This window comes from Platalea leucorodia (assembly GCF_965183815.1).
Source record: "Platalea leucorodia genome assembly, chromosome: 8".
Classification (NCBI taxonomy): Eukaryota; Metazoa; Chordata; class Aves; order Pelecaniformes; family Threskiornithidae; genus Platalea; species Platalea leucorodia.
In genome coordinates this window covers 21,497,087-21,516,852 of record NC_138830.1, presented here as the reverse complement: position 1 = coordinate 21,516,852, position 19,766 = coordinate 21,497,087, and the positions used below count along the sequence as shown (strand labels likewise).

Below are 19,766 nucleotides of genomic sequence, written 5' to 3'. Positions count from 1 at the left end.
ACATAATACTTCTGGAAGAGAGTGGGAGACCACTTTTTCTTTCACTTTTTGCACTTTCCTCCTCCCTACTCCCTGATATTTGGAAAGGAATACTAAGCAAAAACTTGTTTCTCAATCATCACTGCTTACAACAGCGAGCTTTTCTGCCACACATGCACAGACTGTACATACCAAGCACCAATTCTACCAGAACGGTCCATTTCACAGGGAAGAATGACAAGGTATTTTGGCATCTAAAAAGGGGTCCCCTTGAACAAAAGCACCAAGTGTAACTTTCCCTAGTTCAAAGCTCAGCTGTTCCTCTCCCTTAAAAACCCCACTCCCTACTGATGTGAATGTTGCAATTTTCTTTTATCTACTTCCTCAATAACCTGCCATTAAACACCTACCAGTAGTTTTATTACTGCGGTTCTGAGCTTGCAGCCTACAGAGAGAGAGCAAGCACAGATGTACTACAAAAACTTCACCCAAATGCCATAAAGCCATATCCCAAGGCTAATAAGTGCCGAATTGTAACAGTTTTGAGGTACTTTAAAGGATGGCAGAAGCAGAGTGTCAGTTTTTCATTACTGGTTCAAATTAGGAGAGGGAGGGGAGAGGAAAAAACCAGGAAATAAATAGATGCAATAAAGTCTCTGGCATGTAGGCATCCATGAGTGAAAACAGCCCTTTATAAAACTACAACACATGAGTACTCAGATATCAAAGATACACAATGCCCAGTGTTTTAGTGAAGATGCCTTCTTAACCACAGCAGGGTTTACTTTCCACTCCCCATGATTTGAATTTAAATGGATCATGTTTACTCAAGGGGTCTTTCACTGATTGAAAAATATACCCACAGTTTGTACATTATCTCAGCTAAATTCAAATAACATATTTAAATTTAATTACTTGAAGCTTAGGGGTTTTCATGCTTTTCTTTTTCCCCTCAATTGCACACAACAACACTTATTTGTTCTTATCAATGGCTATGTGCTTTGTCAAGCATCAAAATTAAATGCTTGAAAGCACTAATGATGCTACTGTGATTAAGGGTTTTTACCTTCCAGGGTAGATACTAAAAGCCTGCTCCATGATTAATTACTTAAAAAAAAAAAAAAAAAAAAAAGATTTCTGAGAATCTAACACTGAAGAAAAGTCCTCTTAGAAATCAAACCAAGACAATAAAAGATCTTCTCTTATTTGGGACAGAACACATTTACAGGAACCTGGCACATTTCAGGTTTTCTCTTTGAATATTTACCTTGTAATATTGTAGGTTTTTACATGGGATTTTGTAAATTATATTATCAAATAACCTCACAGCAGGAAAAGGATATACAACACAGAGAATCAAATATATTTTTAATCATTTCTAAAGGCAACATTCTCCAGGCCAGATTCTGGTAATTTTATTCATGTAAGAGACCAACTTACTCTACGAGCTGTCACACTGACGTCAAATCAAGCGAAGGCAGAAGTATCCAGCTCTGTTTAGTTACATGTACCAGAATAAATTAAAAAGAAAGCAGTTCTGCTCTTTCCTAACATGTTGGTGTTCAGTTCTGCTTCTCGTTGGTCCCTTGGGCCTTTTACCCACTCCTCTCTCTTGTCCAGGCAGAAATGCTCCTGTTTCAGAGTAACACCAGCCCTGTGCTTCGAGTAGTCCTGGCAAATGGCTTTGCAAACAAAGAAGAATGCATTTTAGCATGACCAAATTTCCAAACATATGCATAAGCCATGTATGTCCATAAGGATAAGCACATGAAAGGCTTTTGCACATGTGTACCTATGTACACACACAGATTAGATGTCTGTGTACGTCTGAAGAACTGAGCTAGAGTTTGGCATTCCCGTTCTTCACTGCCAGTATGACAGCTACGCCCTTCTCCTAGGAACCAGCAAGAGTCTGCAGGCTGGATGTGCACTTTAAAAACTAACCACATGCATATTTTATTTTTTTTCATTATTCCCTCTGTATAAGTGCAGCAAACATTTGTACTAGTAATGATTGGGCCAGGTTAGGACTTGGACAAGGATCTAGAGGCCTGATTGCTCAACTGAGCCACTGGAAGCCTCCCAAGACATTCCCGAGTCCTCTGTCTTCCCACCGTCTGCCTCTCCCTCCCCCAGGAATGACGACTGGTGGGGAACACCTCCCAGCTTGGAAACTGAGACATGCCAAGATTCAGGGCAGCATTTTCAAGCTTTAGCATTTAAAGCAAAGACTTTAAATCTATGCCACTAGAGTAAAGCGCCCAAGGTTATCCACCCACACGTGAAAATCCTGGCCGACGTAATGTGAAGCAGTGTGACAGCTGAGCTTGGCCTCTTTCTCTCAATCCCTTCAATCAGTTGTAATACTTCTGAACTAAACTTTCTCTCCTTGTTACTAGAAATTACACTGCTCAGGAGAAGCACCAGCTCGGCCACAGGATACTCTCGTAGGACACCTTCAATCCCAAAACGACAGGCACAAGTCATCTTCCCTTTCTTTCCAGGCTCCGCAACCCAGCCACTGCCAAAAAGCTCTGAGAAAAACACATGACAAGCTCTGAAACTTAGCGACCAGCTCACATCAGTTATGATTGTAATGATGTGTTCATAAAGAAAGGGGCTAGAAAATGAGATTTTAAAGACTGTTAACACAGCATTATTATGTTTTAAACATTTCCTCCATTTTAAAGTTTTCATTTCTTGCCTCTCCCAAAAGAACCTGTGCTGCAAATCTTGCCAAACCACAAAAGCTGGCTCTGACTTGCATCAAATCAAAAGCTTGAAGGAAACCCCAGGCTGTTAGCAGCAACAAATAGTAGTAGCTGAGGATTATTAGAGTGCTGTATTTTTACCACCCTACTCCAGCTTCAGTTCTTGGAGACGTGCAGTAGCTGCTGAGGATCCACAAAAAGCCTGTGTATTTTCTGGGTTGCACATCCAGTTCTGTGTCAGTAGTAGCACGGACTACTTCAGCACACCAGAACTGCTCTAATTTAGATCAAACCAATTATAGCAGCTGAGGTCTGACCACAGTTCCCTGTAGTTTACATCAGGAACTGCAATGAGACAAGGGTGACGAAGAAGATTTTGCACACCCAGGAGACGGCTCGTTCTGGCTATTAATTTCTGAGGACCAGCTCTTGACAGCAATACATTATTTTCAGGTACTGGCCCTCCAATTCTGAAGGCCAAATAATGATGTCAGCTAATGCAATGCAGGTCTGGAGTAACTCCAAAGATCTGAATCTGCAACCTGCAATCCCAGAGATTGCCTTAAACCAAAAGACTATAGAATCTACATAGCATTTAGCAAGAGATCTCTATTACAATTCAAGCACAGGGTCTGTTTAGTCTGAGAACTGCTTGTTTTCTTTCTGCTAGCTTGCTAAGAAATCCTGTTGGCATGTTCTGACAAGGATAACTTAATAGTTGCCAACAGAAACATGGCAGAATACTGTGTATTTCCTGTATGTATGAATGCCAGTTTAAAACAAACAGGAAAACAAGTCTTTCAGTTGGAAGGCAATTTATAAAAATCTGTCTGAACATTACATCTACCTAAAAAAACCAGCATCGAAACATTTCTAAATGCTTAAACTAGAATGATTAAGAGAAGAAGGGTGAATGTACTTAGCACTGTGAATTGCTCTAAGAAACTCTAGAGCTATAAGCAATTTGTTAAGATGAGGAATTAGTCGGCAGCTGTCTGACCTGAGCAGGTTTGGAGCCGCTGGTCACAAAGCAGGTCACGTTGCAGTTACTCTTCCCTCTAGTTGAGGTTAGACTCTGACCCAATATAAACAACAATAAATTTTGTAGCCTGAAGAAGGGAACACTGATGCTCCACTGCATTATACTGGATTGAGAAAAGCAGAGAAAATGGGCCACCCAGTCCAGACAAAGAGATTGCCACAACTCTGAGAGTCCTCCTTTAGGGCCCGGACCAGTCATGCTTAGAGGTAGGATCCCATGACCCAAATTTGGGTTGCACACTTCTGGGAAGCATGTGTAGTAATCATCCTCTTACTTCCCAGACACTGGTCCAGCAAGCACAGACCACCAGAACTTCATGTTCTTATGAACATGAACATGTTCTTATGAACATGTTCTTATGAACACTTCCCAGCATCACCCATCACTGATGCTGGGACACAATGTATAGCACCCCAGGGTCCAGTGGCTCTGGGGGAGCCAGAATGAGAAATCAGAGACCATAACATCTAGTTAATAATACAGATAATGTTGGATATGGGGCCTTCCCCAACCGCTCAAAATAAGTAGTCTGGAGCAATCTGACCCACTTAGCACCATCCCTCAGGGCAACTCTGCCTCACCCACACACCCTGCTGTTCTTCCCCGGAAGCCCAAGGTAGCCACCAGAGCCGATTCCTCCCCAGAAACAGCCTGTCCTTCGCCTTTGTATGGCAGCACAGGAGGAGGATCTGCTGAGCTGCCTTTTCAAAACAAACTCCTCCACTCCCCCTCCAGCCCCTTCCACAAGAAAATCAAAGCGACCCTCAAAGACACATCAGATGCCCCCAAATGAGACCCCCGTCCCATTCTCTAAGCCTTTCCTCAAGCCAAGCAACCATCCAGCTACTCCTCCTCCCATTTTCCCATCCTCCTGCTCATGGTCAGAGGAGTTAAGACATGCCTGCATACACTTCATGAGTCAACAGACAAGGGGGGTAGAGCTGTTCTTAAATTGTACAGGACCAACGAATTAACTTACTGTATCTGTACCCTGCAAACCACTTCTTGTGTCCAGCTTCTGAAGCACTTACAGTAACGTATCAACATTCTATAAAGCAATACTGAAAATATTGACCCTGCTCTATTAAAATCCCACAGGGGCAACCCTTTGTCTCATGCTGCAAAGGACAGCTCTCACCTGATGCCACATGTCTATATCTATTAACAGAAAGCCTCATTTCTGCTCCTTGGTCCTTCCTTATACTTACCACCAAGCCACCTGAGCATGTGGTTACCCCAACAGTTGTGGCGTAAAGCTTAATTCACCGTGGGGCAAATGTGTGATTTGGTACCCAAGGCAACACATCTCCTAATGCTATTCTCCTTGGTTCTCGCACAGTTACTTTTTATTTACTTGAAACATGGATGTCTAGATGATATATATATGTGCTAAATAACTTCCTTTGTCACTTTCAGCATTAAGAATATTAGATTTTATAAAAGAGCTGCTTAAAAGCCTTTTTGAAATCCAGACAAATAAAAGCCTCTGCCCTATATGCCACTTAGATGCTTTGGAAATACTGAAGTATCTTCTAAACAAAATAAATAAATAAATAAATGTTATGACTCATTTTGCTAAAGCAGCATTTGCTATTTTAATAAATAGATTTGGCCACATTGTCTCATCCTGGCTTCTGAAGTGCTACAGTAATAGCAGAGACTTTGCCATTTGAGTTTCTCAGTTCAATCACCCAAAGTCAGAAATGGCAAGAATCTTGGAGGAAGAAAAGATAATACAATTATAAACACTTTACTTCAACTGTGATACACAGCTCCAACAGCAACTGCAGGCTGGGTCTCAGACATGCCCTCCTGAGCCTGCGGCACCCAAAAGAATCAAAACCCAGGACTCACCTGACAATAAAAATCACAATTCCTGTCTTAACACTTGAGAGTAAGAAATTGTTTCGAAGTCACCAAAGTTAAGGAATTTTACCCTTATTTACTTTAAGCTCCATCACACAGAAGAGGCTGGTGCAGAAGGCTTGTATTTACATATTTACATTTCAGCTGAATGATCTATAAATTTTAATTGTAGTTGATATTCAGAGCGTTCAGCTGGAACTCCGGTGAAGTACCTTCTGTACAAAGGTTACATGGATTCGACATGATAACGATCTCTCCCTCTGGGCTGTTAAGAAACTCTTGAGATTCAATCAAGGTTTAAGTTTTCTGGGCTCATGTTAGTAGCACTTTGTGAAGGACACTGGTTTGACAGCACTTGGAGATCCTCAGTTCTTCCAGGACACTGCAACACACCCTGCCATACTCCCCATGAAAGTTCCTCTCCTTCAGGGGAAAAAGATACTCTGTGCTTTTGGAAAAGTACCACAGAGAATCAGACTGCAGCACGCCTAACTCTCACACTCGGAGCTCTTCCACCAGGTCCTCTCACTGGAACTGCATTAAGCCCCCTTTCCTTCATCTGCAATGGGCAGATTTCTTCAGGAAATTAAAAATCATTAATAGACCTGATGAGAGAGAAAACTATATTCTGCACACAGTGTTGCTGCAAAAAGTTTGCTGTTCAGTTAAAAAAAAAATTAGTGATGAGGGACAAACTGGGGAAGAGTCGTAAGCTTCCTGAAACACATAAACCTTAAAATTAAAATCTTGGCTCGTGATGTCAGTAACCGATTACATCATAGGTGGCACATAATTAAAATTATAAAGCGGTTTCATTATTTTGGTTTTATGCCGGATACTGAAAACTAGTGCATTATTCATTTAAAAATCGTGTCAATTAGAAAAACCCCAAATGGAATAAGCAATTAAATATTAAAGGTGGATGCCTCAGTGGAAAACAGTCAGAAAGATAATTGGTAAAGTTTCCTGTGCAATGCAAGTGCCATTACAAAGTCTGAACAATTTTAATCCTAAAAAATAAATAAAAAAATGTAAAAAATCCACCTCGTGAGGTTATCAAGATTTGGAGTTGCACAAAGAAATCAGCCATATTTATTTCCTGGAGGAGTACTGAGCTACAGTCAGAGCAAGTAAAAGCCTGTGAAAACAATAATCCCAAATTAGCTCAGCAATCACATAGATGGGTCTGTACTCCAAGTCTGGACCTTCATTTTCAGTCCCAGATTCGCTGCAGATAGGAGGACACTGAGAGCCTGCCCCGACTCCTGAGGAGAAGACCTCTGCGGCAGGTCTCGCCTCCCCTCCGAGGCCGGGGCCCCAAAGGGTACTTACAGCGTGGAACTGAGAAGTGCACAGGACGGGGACTGCAAGGAAAAACATATTCCTTCTTTCAAAACCTGCAATTCAAACATCATTTCTTCTTCAAACAGCATGCAAAGCACTTTTCAATGTTATGTCTCTCCTCCCTGTAAGGTTCATGGGTTTTTTTTAGTTCAGTTTTGTCATCAACAGGTCCAAAAATTTGATTATCTTCTCATTTGATCCAGATGAAGCTGGTAACTTCCATTTAAGGATCAGTCAGACTGAAAATAAGCTAGGAAACTCCTGTGCTACAAAGCCTCTCTAACCTGTGATGTTCACAGCTTGTCGGTTTAACAAATACAAATAAAAATATTCTCTGGTTAAAGAAAAATGCCACATCTGCAAGTGGGGCTAAAGAAGTCTCCTTCTGAGCCCAGGCCACTCTCTTCAAATCAGTTCTTCCCAGTACTTGCATAATTGCAGTTTTAACCTTCAGCATATGCAGCAGTGAAAGCCAACGGCTGAAACGCTCCGGGAAAGACCCCGCTGGGTCTGCACATCATGCCTGAAGTACGACGGAGAGCCCACAGATCTCTGCAGCTCCTAGAGGACTCCCCTTGGCCACCCTGTCCCACAGTGCCCGGAGAGCTTGAAAAACAGGGGATTTAACACTCAGCCACTTACATATTCCAGTCACTTTCTGTCTTATTTATGTGCATGCACAATATCCTGATAAACTAGAAGGGAGGCTGCAGCCATTCCATCTGCGTTCCCTTTTATGCTAAGAAAGATAAATTGGGGCTGATTCAGAGGACAGATTTAAAGAACGCAGTATGTTATCGAGACAAGCACAATCTTCCCAGGGAGCCGTTGTAGTGGGTTGTCTTGAGATCATGCCTTTATTTGCTTGCTAAAATAAATGGACACCACACAAAACTCAATTCATATATGAGACACCTCTTCCAGCCCACTATACCTTCCTATTTTGCTTAGCCGAAACTGCCTTATTCTATTATTTATTGATGTGACCATTTAATGGCACATAGAAAATTAAAAATAATAAAAAGCTAATTAAAAAATTCAGTGCTTTCCTTTCAGTTTTCAGTAATCTATGGAACTGAAAGACATTTATATCCAAAGCACATTACAGTTTAAGGGTTTTTCTGTCTGTAATAATCCATGGATACTTTCAATGGATTTTAATACAGACAAAACCAAAGAGATTTTATGGAACAGTAGAAGTATTTAATAAAAAATCAGAATCAGTCAATCGTCTTTTTAAGACTAGGTGATAGAATTCAATAGCAGGGATAAAAATCCAAATAAATTCTGCAGGAACAGTTCAGAAGGCTGAGCCAAAAGTTATCATTTCCTTTTAAATTAACAGTAGGACTTTTCCATAAGGGATGTTCCGAAATACAAATGACCAGAGGAATAAAATACAAACGCTTGAGCTTCTTACGTCTCTCTAGACTGTATTAAAAAAAAAAATCCAAAACTACAATCAACTTTTGTTATTATCAGTTTACAAATCACAACTTTCAGAGACCCCAGATCCATTCTCGGAGTGCACTACTAAGAGTTCTGGGACTCTGGTTCTTGAATTTAGTAATGAAGGCAGATTACCTTAATCTAAGGCGACGCCATGAAATCCTTCAAGTAGATGCAGATAGAGGCTACACATTTGCCTGCTTTGTTTGGGAGGGGAAGCCCACTGGAGCCCTGCCATAATAATAAAGCGCTCCCTGCACACCAGTTCACACGTGGGGCTAAATCTGAAGTGACATTTCTCAATGAAAGGAGCAGTATTCACTCGTGTGCTCAGCATTTTGATGTCCGCCAAAATCTGGCAAACATGATTATAGAGATCCAGCAGGCATGCCACAGCTCTATTCAGTCCTCATAGTTCAACGCAATGCTATGCAAAAAAAAAATAAAAAATAACGGGCTGCCTTGGGATGGCCTTCTGGGAGTATGATTTCATGCATATGGATGGACTCGACACGTTTTGCAACTCCTCGTACAAGGACAGACTATCTGAATGAAAGGGCACTGCATTACCCACCCTTGTGGGGTCCGTTCAGCATCCTGCCCTCCAAACCCTGAGCCAGTGCAGAAACTTTGGGCTTCAGGGACTAGCGATGTTTATTTGTGCTACTCTGCATGGCATTTTAATTAGTAACTGTGCGGATTTAAAACCTTTGAATGGACACACAGGGGCAGTTGTGCAGCCTGGCTTTTGTGTTTCCACTCTCTCAAAAAAAACCTGTTTGAGGACATCAGCAGGGGGTTAATGGAAGCTTTGATAAAGTTCTCCGAAGCCTTTTATTGTTGCTCAACTAACAGACCGGACTCTGCTGTCTCTCTGGATGCTTTCCAATTAATTTAGTCAGCTGCAAAAACAACTAGAAAACTTAGAAGTCCATCTAAACATTTGGTAGCCACAAACATTCTTGGGCAAAATTTCCTTCCACGTGAAAATATTTCCTTGGCAAATGTTTAAGGGAAGCACTCAGACTGGACGGCAAGCTTCACAAATGTGAAATGTCAGTGCACTGCCAGCGAAAGGAAACGCGCAGTTAAATAGTCCAGAGCAAATAACAGCTGCAGGACCGTATCTTCATCTCTGTCAGTTTGGTAACTATTCATCTGTACCAACATCACTGAGACCAGGATTTGATCTGATTTGATATCTCCTAAAAGTAAATTTATATAATTTAAATATGGTCAACGCTACCCAGTCCTGAAATTAAATGCCCTTTCCCCCAGGAGGATATGTAACTAACCTCCATTTTCCATAGCAAACCATGAGATCTTTTTAAAAATGTAACCAAACTTTTATTTAAATGTTGCAATTACTTCTTGGCTCTATCTGACATGCAACTTGTCTAAGCTGTTCACTGAACCCTGAAGCTGGTTATTTACTAAGGATCTTTAGAAAGCACTTTTTTTTTTTTTTCCTTCCGACCAAGACTTGTATCCCCCACCTTGAATACAAATTCATGGAAATGGGTGGTGCAGACAGCTTTGCCAGCAAGCAGGCAGTTGTTATTTTAATTATTATTTCTTTGTGGAAAGCTGTAGTTACCTTAAAATAATAATTTAATCCCTCCCAACAATAGTTTTCCCGGTTTTGTTTTTACGATGGGAGCACGTATGCTTATAACTACGCATTTATTACAGACCATCAGTTAAAGCCTGTGCAAGAACACAGAATTGTTAATAAGAAACTCCCACTTGCATCTGCCAGCTTGGAGGAGCTCCTTACTCAGACACATTATCTTACACACGTAATTAAACGCGCAGTAGAAGAAATCTGAAATGGCCAACACATGACATCTCTGAGGCTCTGAGAAATCTCACGCTCAGCACTGAGACTTGCCCATTCAAAAGTATTCCTAACTGCTTGCTCCCATGTAATTCCCAAATTTCTTGCACTGGGATCACTTATCTTCTTTCTGGATCTCCCACCACATTTATATTTGAAAGGTCTGTGGTTTCTCAAAATACATTATTTGGTTTGCTTCACAAGTCCTCGTGGTAACTCCCTCCAATGTAAATCTTCAGACAGCAAGAGCCAGAACACAACTCCCCGGGAGACGCAATGCACGGGAAGAACGAGGCGGGTCCTTGTCCTGCACAGCCTGGCAGTCGCCTCACCCACTACGGCAGGTGAAACCCTGCAACAGCTGACAACTTGTCCCAACCCTTCTGCTTGAAAATGTGTGTACCGGGGGGGAAATGCTGCTTATGTCTAGCAGATAAATGCAAAGCCTTAGAAACCACGCTGGTTTAGATTCAAAATGCGAAAGTTGCATACAATTAGCCTGGAATTCTGCAAGATGCTGCAACAAATCACTCGGAGTGTCACGCTCACGGATCACCCCTTTTTCAAGCCTCTGCTTACTAGTTTTGAATCTCTTTCCCTATTGAATTCACACTTGACACAGCTTCATTTGTGGAACAAGGAGACTGCTGATCCATCATCCTTAGTACAAACACCTTTAAAGCAAAATAAAAACACCCCTTTGCAACTCCCCTTTTCCATTACCCTGACATTTTGCAGAAAAAAAGAATGCAGCAGCTAAAAGTACCACACGCACATCCCATGCTCTGGACATCTGGCATGTATCCAGATGTTTGCCAAGAGATTATTTTAAATCAGGCTTGCGAGGAACTGGGTGGCCAGGGTGCTGTGACTGTTTATACACACCCAGCTACGTGCACAAGCTTCCTTCTGGGTTTGTGTGCCTGTAAAAGGACTCCTGGAACAGGCTATTTGTATCCTTTGGCTGCAGGGAACAAGTAACTGGAAAGGGTGGGACCATGCTGGTAGCAAGTACCTTGAGGGGTGGGGGGGTGGGGGAACTGAACTGACTCCTGGATGTCTGGGAAGGCTACAGCCAGGTACTGCTGTGCCCAGAATCTGGAGTCCCACACACTCCTCTGTTTGGGCAAAAACATGAACTTGCCCACATTCACAGCTTCCAGGTTAAGCCGTTCAATACTTTCCAACTGGTCCAAAACGCTCGCCTAGTAACAGCCTGTCCCAGCACCTTAATCCTGCCCTCCACAACGCCCTAAGCCTCACCAGCACTACCCCGTCCTCGCACCACCCAAGGGAGCCGGGCAGGGAGCTGGACTGGAAAACCCACCAGCCGTGAAAGGGGAGCTGACCTGCACGAGCCTCCCGATATCCTCAGCAGGCACCAGGGAAGGGTCAGGTCGGAACAGAAAATTACTTATTTTGCCAGCTTACGCCATCTTAGAGGGTGAACGTCTGACACAACTGTATGATGAGTCCTGTCTTCAAGTTCACAGAGCTCCTTCCCCGGCTATTTGGAGCTGATGTCTTTCTTGGGGTTATACGGCCCTTCAAAATTATCTTTCAGCACAACAAACAGCTCATCACCAGGATTGCATTAAAAAAAGGAAAAATTTTTGCAAGAGCTGAGCATAAAACTATAGAACTCTGAACAACTACAGACCTTGCTATTCTTTAAAGCAAAATTAACTCCTTTTACCACCTCCCTATCGATAAGATTCTCAATATGCACATAAATATTACCACATACAAAATAAATAAATGCTATGTTCCCTCTCAGCGAACAGAAATGATTTACTGTTATTTATACTGAAACCAGGACTATACTCAAAGAACATGGTGGAGTTTAGAGAATCAGATGGATGGATCGGTCTTCAGACTATCTGTTAATTTTATTTTCCAGTAGTAGTTTAAGGGTATTCATGCAGTCACCTAAAGAAAGCTCTGCGACTGAAATCTACTTAACAGTGTCTTTTGATGTTTCACTACAGAGTAATTCTTTATAGCTAAGTTATAAATATCCAGGAAAGTAGCACATTAAAAAGAAAATACTGAAAACCTTAGGTTTCCTGGCCTTTGCATGTTTTGCTTTTGATCTGCCTGAGCACCTATTACTTTGTCGATATGAGGAGTGCGCACTGACCAAGGGCAATGTATGTCCATGAATTTTTACTGACTGCAAATTTAGCTCTGCACGGGCTAAACCATGCTGGCGGAATGTAAGACCTTATATGCATTTTCTGTGCTGTTCTGTACAACACGTGAGGAATGCTAATCAGCTGTTGAAAGGAAACGTGGGCTTTCAAAGAAGACCCACCGAAATGCAAAATGGGAATACATATTCCCCTACCAAAAAGTCCAGTAGAACTTGCGAGTCCTCTGGAAGCAAATAACACCCCACTTCTCCCCCCTCCCCCCCCTCCCCCCATTTCTAACTTAAAACACAGTCATCCTCAAAGGATCAGGATCTTTCAGATTTTTTTTTCCTTTTAGTAACAGAATTAAGAACATAAACAACAAACAAACCTACAGGCTAAATAAACCTGAGTAACAGTTGACATTTTCCTTCCCTGCACTGCATGTCAATATTTCAGGTTCATCACAGTTTGGTCACCACAACTGCAACCTGTCCCAGAAGAACGCTCAATTCACGTGGGTCTTTTCGGCAGCGCTCAAGTCCTGGTGGCACCGTGACCCATTTTAGTTCCTGCCTGGAAATGGATACTGAACAACCGCAGGGCTCTGAGTGACGGTGAGGGACCGGGGAGGATACAGAAGCGGGGGGAGGACTGCAGCACAGCCAGCCACACCGCTCTGCCTCTGAGATGAAGCAGCTCTGAGACAGGCGAACAGACAGCTAGACAGGCAAGGTGTGGGGGATCGCAGAGACAAAGGAGCAAGAACAGAAAGAGGGGGAAATGGGACAGAGAGCCTGAGATATTCATAAGAAAGATCAGTTCTTGATCCTGAACACAGGCAGCTTGAAAACATCCCGTCTGATGCAATGGGAGAAGGAGTAAGTTTATTTATTTATACTGTATTTTCATCCTAATTGGCACATGCTGCCTCCATCTAGCTGTGCTGGTCCACTTAAGGAAGCACTGAGCCCAAGGTAACCTAACAAGGTAACAAATCACCAGGCAGTCTGCGTGTTCAGAAATATCAACCGTTTTAACTCCAACAAGCAAAGAAGCAAGAAGGACACCCATCCCTCATGAAATGCAAACAAAAAGAGGGGAGGAAAGCAAGCAGCATTAAGAGTTTGGATTTTAAATCTCATTTAGAGCTTGTGTAGGCTTCCCGCCCCCCACTGCTCCCCTGCCTTGCGAAAGCCTTTAGCATCCGTGCAAAACCTTGTCCTTGCGGTGCTGCCCCTGCGGACACGCACACAGACGAACTTAGCAGTCAACCTGGCTGTCAGGTTGGAGACCTAAACAGCTCGGCTGTAATCTTTAATAAAAATATAAACTGTTCAGTGCCTCTTCAAAAAAACAAAAGCTTCCTGCTTGCTGTGAACAAGGTCTCTTTATTGAGAGATTTACTTTTAATTTTGAACAGCTTCGCAGCATTATCCTTAGCGGAAAAAAAAGCCCAGAGATTTTTGAGCTATTCAGTCAACTGCCTGGTAGGGTTTCTCACTGAAATTAGCTTCTCCGAGCAGCATCGCATGAGAATTGCTGGTTTGCATCTCTTCCAGAAGTCATTTCACATTTTTAAAAGATGGACAAAGTGCTGATTTCATTTGATCGAAAACAGAAAGCCACAGAAGTCACCACTGCCGGTGGAGACCCTTAATATCAGTATTTCCCAGTACTCACTGTGCTAAGGGCACTGGTTCCAAATTTCAACAGCTCAGTGCTCCATCCTTTGCTTTTTTAATTTCTTTTTAATCTTACATGGGAAAAGAGTGGCGGTTCCAATCTCAAAAAACTTAAATAAATTATTATACTAAACGCGCAGAATAGCGAGCTGAATTCACCATTTGAAATTCTTAAAATGTCACAACATTGAAGTATTTTACTAGGAGATAGAAATTTTTACTTGGTTCAAAGCCTTCTCTCTTTAAAAAAAAAAAAGCTATAAAAACCAGGACCTTTTCAAAGGAAGCAGGAAAAATACTTTTTCAAATGCTTTTTGATCCTACTTTGAATGGCAAAAGCTTATTTTCATTTAAACATTTTTCTACAGTATTGGAAACTGAAAAGAGTTTCTAAACAAAGGGGAAAAGTAAACTGCCTCATTTCATTATCTCCAGGAGTAAAATGGCAACAGCAAACAAAAAAACACCTGTGCCTTTCAACTGCACCTTTTATGTCATTGCAACACATTTCTTCAATTTTGTACTGAATATACCAGTAACTGATTTCTCATTGCTTTCTGTCCGTCTCCAAATGCATACCTTCTGTAGGCGCTGGCATCAATGCAAGCAAACATACAAATATTCAGATTTCCGATTCTGACATCAAAAACTGCATTCTAAAATTTCTGTATATTTTCTTCAGATTATATGGTTGCATATTTGGAAGGCCAATTTGAGACTGCTGTTAGAGAAAGGATTTCCTGGTCCCTTGCATACTTATCATCCCTACTGAATTTAACTCAAAGATGCACCTCTTGCAAACAATTCCAGCAAATTCCCCAGAATACGACCCAAAAGCACTGCTCATATCTAAAGAACTAAAGAACCACATTAACAACATATTTTTTTTCTATCAAATGTTGTAAAGCACAAGCAAAGATAGCAAAACCAATAAAGTCGTTTACAGATTTTCGGTGTTGGCAGTTTCATTTTTATTAGCAAAACAGGGAAAGAGTGTTATTTAAAGGAGGAGCTTGGCTCTAGTCTGAATTTAGAAATTGCTGCAAAGAAACCAAGGTAGCTTTACATTAGTGTAAGAAAGGTGCAAGATCAAAACCAAGCCTGTGGCAGTGCTCTATCATGACATGATTTCCTTATAATGAAATATAGTGAAAGAAAATGAGTGGCACAAGAATTTTAATGCACCCCAGACACACATTTACAATGATTAAACAGATCGGTACTTGTAAAACCCAAGGGCCCAACTTTACAAACCTTTACTCAAGCAAGCAGTTTCACTGAAATCAATAGGATTATTTGCATATGTAAGGACTACTTATCTCAGTTGAGATCTGTAGGTTTAGGCCACACATTTCTATTTAGAGCTTCTATGCAGCAGATTACACAAAGTCACATGAAGAATGGGGAAAACACCGGCACCTTGGAGTTAATTTTCATTTGTACCAGTACAGTTTTCTCCAACCCTCTGAAGCATTTGATAGACTGGGCATGTTTCATAATTGGAAATGTTGGCAAAAATACAAATTTCCTGATGTGAAGAACTGCTACTCATGGATAATAAACAAAATCAATTCTTATTTGCATATTCAATCAGATTTCAGTTTGCATATTAAAGCATAAGATGGTAGAATTTTCACACGGTAGATGGATCCCACTCACTTATTCATGCATATATGCATCCACTAATCCTTACACATGCCAAAATCAGTCAGAAATACTCTCTTTGCTAGGCATTCATAGCACAAAAACACTGTCCCTGCTGCTGTTCTCAACCTTCTCTTTTCGTATAGCGTATGACAGCATTCTCCGGCAGCTTTCTCCCGAGACTGTAATAGCCCCTGTTCTCTATTAGTCTTCTTTCACTAGGCAAAGCGATAGTTTGAATTTTTGACTCATAATTTAAAAGGGATGCTGTCAACTGTATGTGTAAAGAACAAAAAACACCGGACCAGATTTTCAAAGGAGCTTCAGCATGGACTTGACAATTTTGCTTGTAACTGTCACTGCAACATTGAATGTCTCACTGTTAATATTGAAGTGTTCTGGACTACCGTTAAAATTCGTAGATTCAGACTATGGCATACCTATTTTTCACATGCATCTACTAGGAAACAGAATTCAAAATATTTATGTCATCCAGTACTATCAAAATATAAAATATTGTCCCATACACCATCAGTCTAATGATAAATGATAACCTTGTAAACTACGCTTTAAGGTGCTGAATGCCTGCAACATCTGCGGGACTTGAAGGCAATCAGCGCTGTGCGCAATTAGGTAACAGGTTTGACGGTCTTGTAGCCAGTCTGACAGTCTGGATATCTAATTTGCATACAGAAGAGTGTCCTATTCAAATGTATATAATTTTGTGCATGAAATTAAAATTCAACTGGAACCCTGTGCTTGAAACCCTAGCTAGCTGCAAACGAGAAATGTTTTCATGTAATTAAACAAAAAAATCATACGAACGATCATAAAAACTAAACCGCAATATGCTGCAGCAGCCTTTACTAGGTCAAGCGCAGGGGACTGAAAAAAGTAGAACTGCCTAGGCTATCTGAAATAATCAGGTATAAACAGAAATGGTATTTCACTCTCCCAGATGAGTGAAATGCAAAACTCAGCCAGCATGAAGATGAAAGCTCATATAGGATTTCTAAAGTAATGCCAGCTCTGATCAATTGAAACGTTGTTAGCAGCAGGTTAAGGAGGTATTTATTTAACAATGGCACAGAATCTAATTGACTTTGCAGGGAGAGGAGAGAGAGCGGGCAGGCAAGGGAGCACCGGCTCCCTCCTCTCCCGACTCTGACACAGCCCTGTTCGGCGGGAGGCGGAAGCAGCGCCCCGCGCCCCGCACTGCGCGTCCCGCCCTCTGCCAGCACCGAGGGCGCGTTCGCGGCCGGGGCCTCCCCGGGAGGCGCCGAGCCGGCGGCCCCGGCTCTGGCCCCGGCTCTGCCCCCGGCTCTGGCCCCGGCTCTGGCCCCGGCTCTGCCCCCGGCTCTGCCCCCGGCTCTGGCCCCGGCTCTGGCCCCGGCTCTGCCCCCGGCTCTGGCCCCGGCCTCGCCGCCGGCGGCTCGGCCGCTCTGCCGCTGCAGCCTGGCGCCCCGCGTCCTCGCGGCGTGCTGCCGCCGAGCGCCGCTCCTCCCTGCAAGCGTCAAACCCTCCGCTGCTTTTCTAGCTCTAAAGAATTTAAACTATCCGTATGTATAACCATGAAATAAGGGTTTGACCCAGTTACGTATCTTAGGGCTCCTTGCATTCATCCGCTAGTGCTAAATGCAATGGATATCACAGCTTTCTTAAAAAACAGGCAGAAGAGAGAGGAAGAGAATTTGTGTTTAGGTTCCTACCCGCTTGGTTAGTTGTCACAGTGACTGACACAGCTTGGTCCTGGCTGGGATTTTGCTTGGACACTCCATTCACCGCCCAGACTTCAAAGGTGTAGTTAGTGTGCGCCAGAAGGTCAGTAATGGAGACCTTGGTGGTTTTCAAGCCGTTCTGCTGGGGGCTGAAGTGCACGCCACTGCCACAGGAGCGGCAGCGGCTGAGGTCGCCGGCACCGCACCTCTTGCATACCACATTGTAGGAGATGTCTTCCCGACCACCTTTGTTCTGGGGGGGGCTCCACTCCAAGTTCACCGATGTCTCGTTGACATTGGAAATCAGGTTCTGGGGAGCAGACGGGGGGCCTAGAAAGAAAAAGTCCACATTTTTAGTAACTGGAAAAACCTTACATAATATTTTCAGACTTAGGGACCTGGGGGATACTGAGCGTGCAACTCCCAGGTAAGTCAAGGACAGCTGAGACCACACAGAATTTTACTTCTCCACGTTCTTAATAAAGGTGAAAAATTAACTGGTAAGTCAAACTCTGATCTCATCATCTGATGAATTAACAGTATTTTCCAGGTCTAAACGAGCCTGAAAGCCCAGTATTGCTATTAAACAAGAGTGGGTTTTTTTCACTTTCAGTCTTTATACTTGCTATGAAAAACTTAAAATTTACATATTTTACATTCATTTTTCCATGATCTCACGGGCAAAGCATCAAATGCACAAACTCCTGCTTCAGCTGAGATTTTCAAGGTCCCCCATTACCTACAGGCAGACTCTCATTGAAATTGTTGATCTCACGATATTTTTTTCTTAAGAATAGAAGTGCAATATTTTGCAGACAAGTTAATGTCAGATATTCAGTGAACACCGAAGCCCATCAAGCAGGGTGCTGGACATGACACTTCGGGATGCAGGAAGAAGATCTGAGTAGAAAGCTGGACACAGAACTAAGGCTTTGAAGGATGGAGAATAAAGGTTACAATAGGAGAATGTGAAAGAATTGGGGAGGAAAATACGGTGAGTGGCTGAAAGAAGAGCTGATACAAGAAAACTGGTCGGGAACAAGAGAGCATACAGAATGCTTGGAAATCAGGCTGAATCAGAGAGACAAGGTCAGCTCTTGCACCACAGGGACAGGAGACTTTAAGGTTGTAAACAGGCTGCCAAACAGTTCCCAGCTGGTTCCAGCATGGGGAGTATGGGATTTGGGGGCAGAGGCGGAGGCTGGCTGGGGAGGACCTCCCTGGGCAGGAGAGGGCAGAGCTGGGCGCAGGGAAGGGGCGGCAGGAGGGGAGCAGAGCCCGCAGGAGGCAGCTCCTCCCAGCACCTCCAGCAACCCACTGGGACTGTAATGGTCGGTTCTGCCTGACCGGGCAAACTCCCTCCAGCAGTGCCCTGCCTCACTCTGTAACCAATGCATAGGCAGAAATTTTATTTATATACTTAAATCCCCACAGGCCCAAAACCAATAAGCACATTGAAAATGCAGAAGAGCCAATCCTGTGACTCTTAATCTAATTTCAATACAGGTGAGACACACTTTTTGTACCCTTAAATTTAACAAGGATGATTCAGAGCAACCCCATGAAACAGATGGGTATTTTATACATCACGGAAAGCTTCACCGATCATCGAAAAGCAGCCTGTTCTGGGGTAGGGCACGAGGGTGCTCTGACTACGCACGCAATACTTTGGGACAGGTCATAAGGCAAATACTGCATCGAATAGAAATGAAACAGAGTGAGAACAAGGCTTGCAAAATGTAATGATCCAAACCAGAATACAGTACAAATAGCAGTCCTTAGTAATTACTCATAGTTAGAGCTTTAAATACAAACATTATTACCAGAAAAATACCAGAAATAATTTTGCAGAAAGTCACAAATTCAATTTTTACTCAAGACACAGGAGAGCTTGTGAAAGTTGCTTAAATTTTATCAAAATACATTTGACGGACCAGATCTCCTTGCAGAAAAGGAAGGGAAAGAGAAAGTTCTGGCAAGTTTCATTCCAGGTTTTCCATTCGTTTTATTTGTCAAATGTTATGAAACTGGAACAAAATTCAGCCAGCACCAATAGTTTCATGAAGTGTGCAAATAAATCAATCATAATCTGTCATATGCGAAACGTATAAAACCAGCCATCAGAGTAAGATGGGAACTGAATACGCTATGATGAAATTCTTCTGAAATTACAAAGTGACTCAAGTGTAGCAGCGAAGAGGTTAAGCCGTTAAGAGGTGACTATGGTGAAGATTAATTCTGGCAGCCTTGATTCATCAGGTGTATCTAAAAGCCTGAGACCCGAGCACACTGTGGAGGACAAGGTTTTGAGGGCTGCATCACGTCCTTGGGCCTGTGCTTGAAGTTGCTGGGATGTAAC

The 19,766-nt window shown here is 42.6% G+C and overlaps 1 protein-coding gene across 1 annotated transcript in view; it reads right to left on the bottom strand.

The window, feature by feature from the left end:
* EPHA4 (EPH receptor A4) overlaps nt 1–19,766 on the bottom strand; it is a gene marked incomplete at both ends in the record, with an annotated part of 101,248 nt that overhangs the window by 25,509 nt on the left and 55,973 nt on the right. The window contains one exon of the mRNA XM_082319569.1: nt 17,399–17,737. Within this exon, the coding sequence (XP_082175695.1) occupies nt 17,399–17,737 (339 nt within the window). The remainder of the gene's footprint in view (nt 1–17,398; nt 17,738–19,766) is intronic.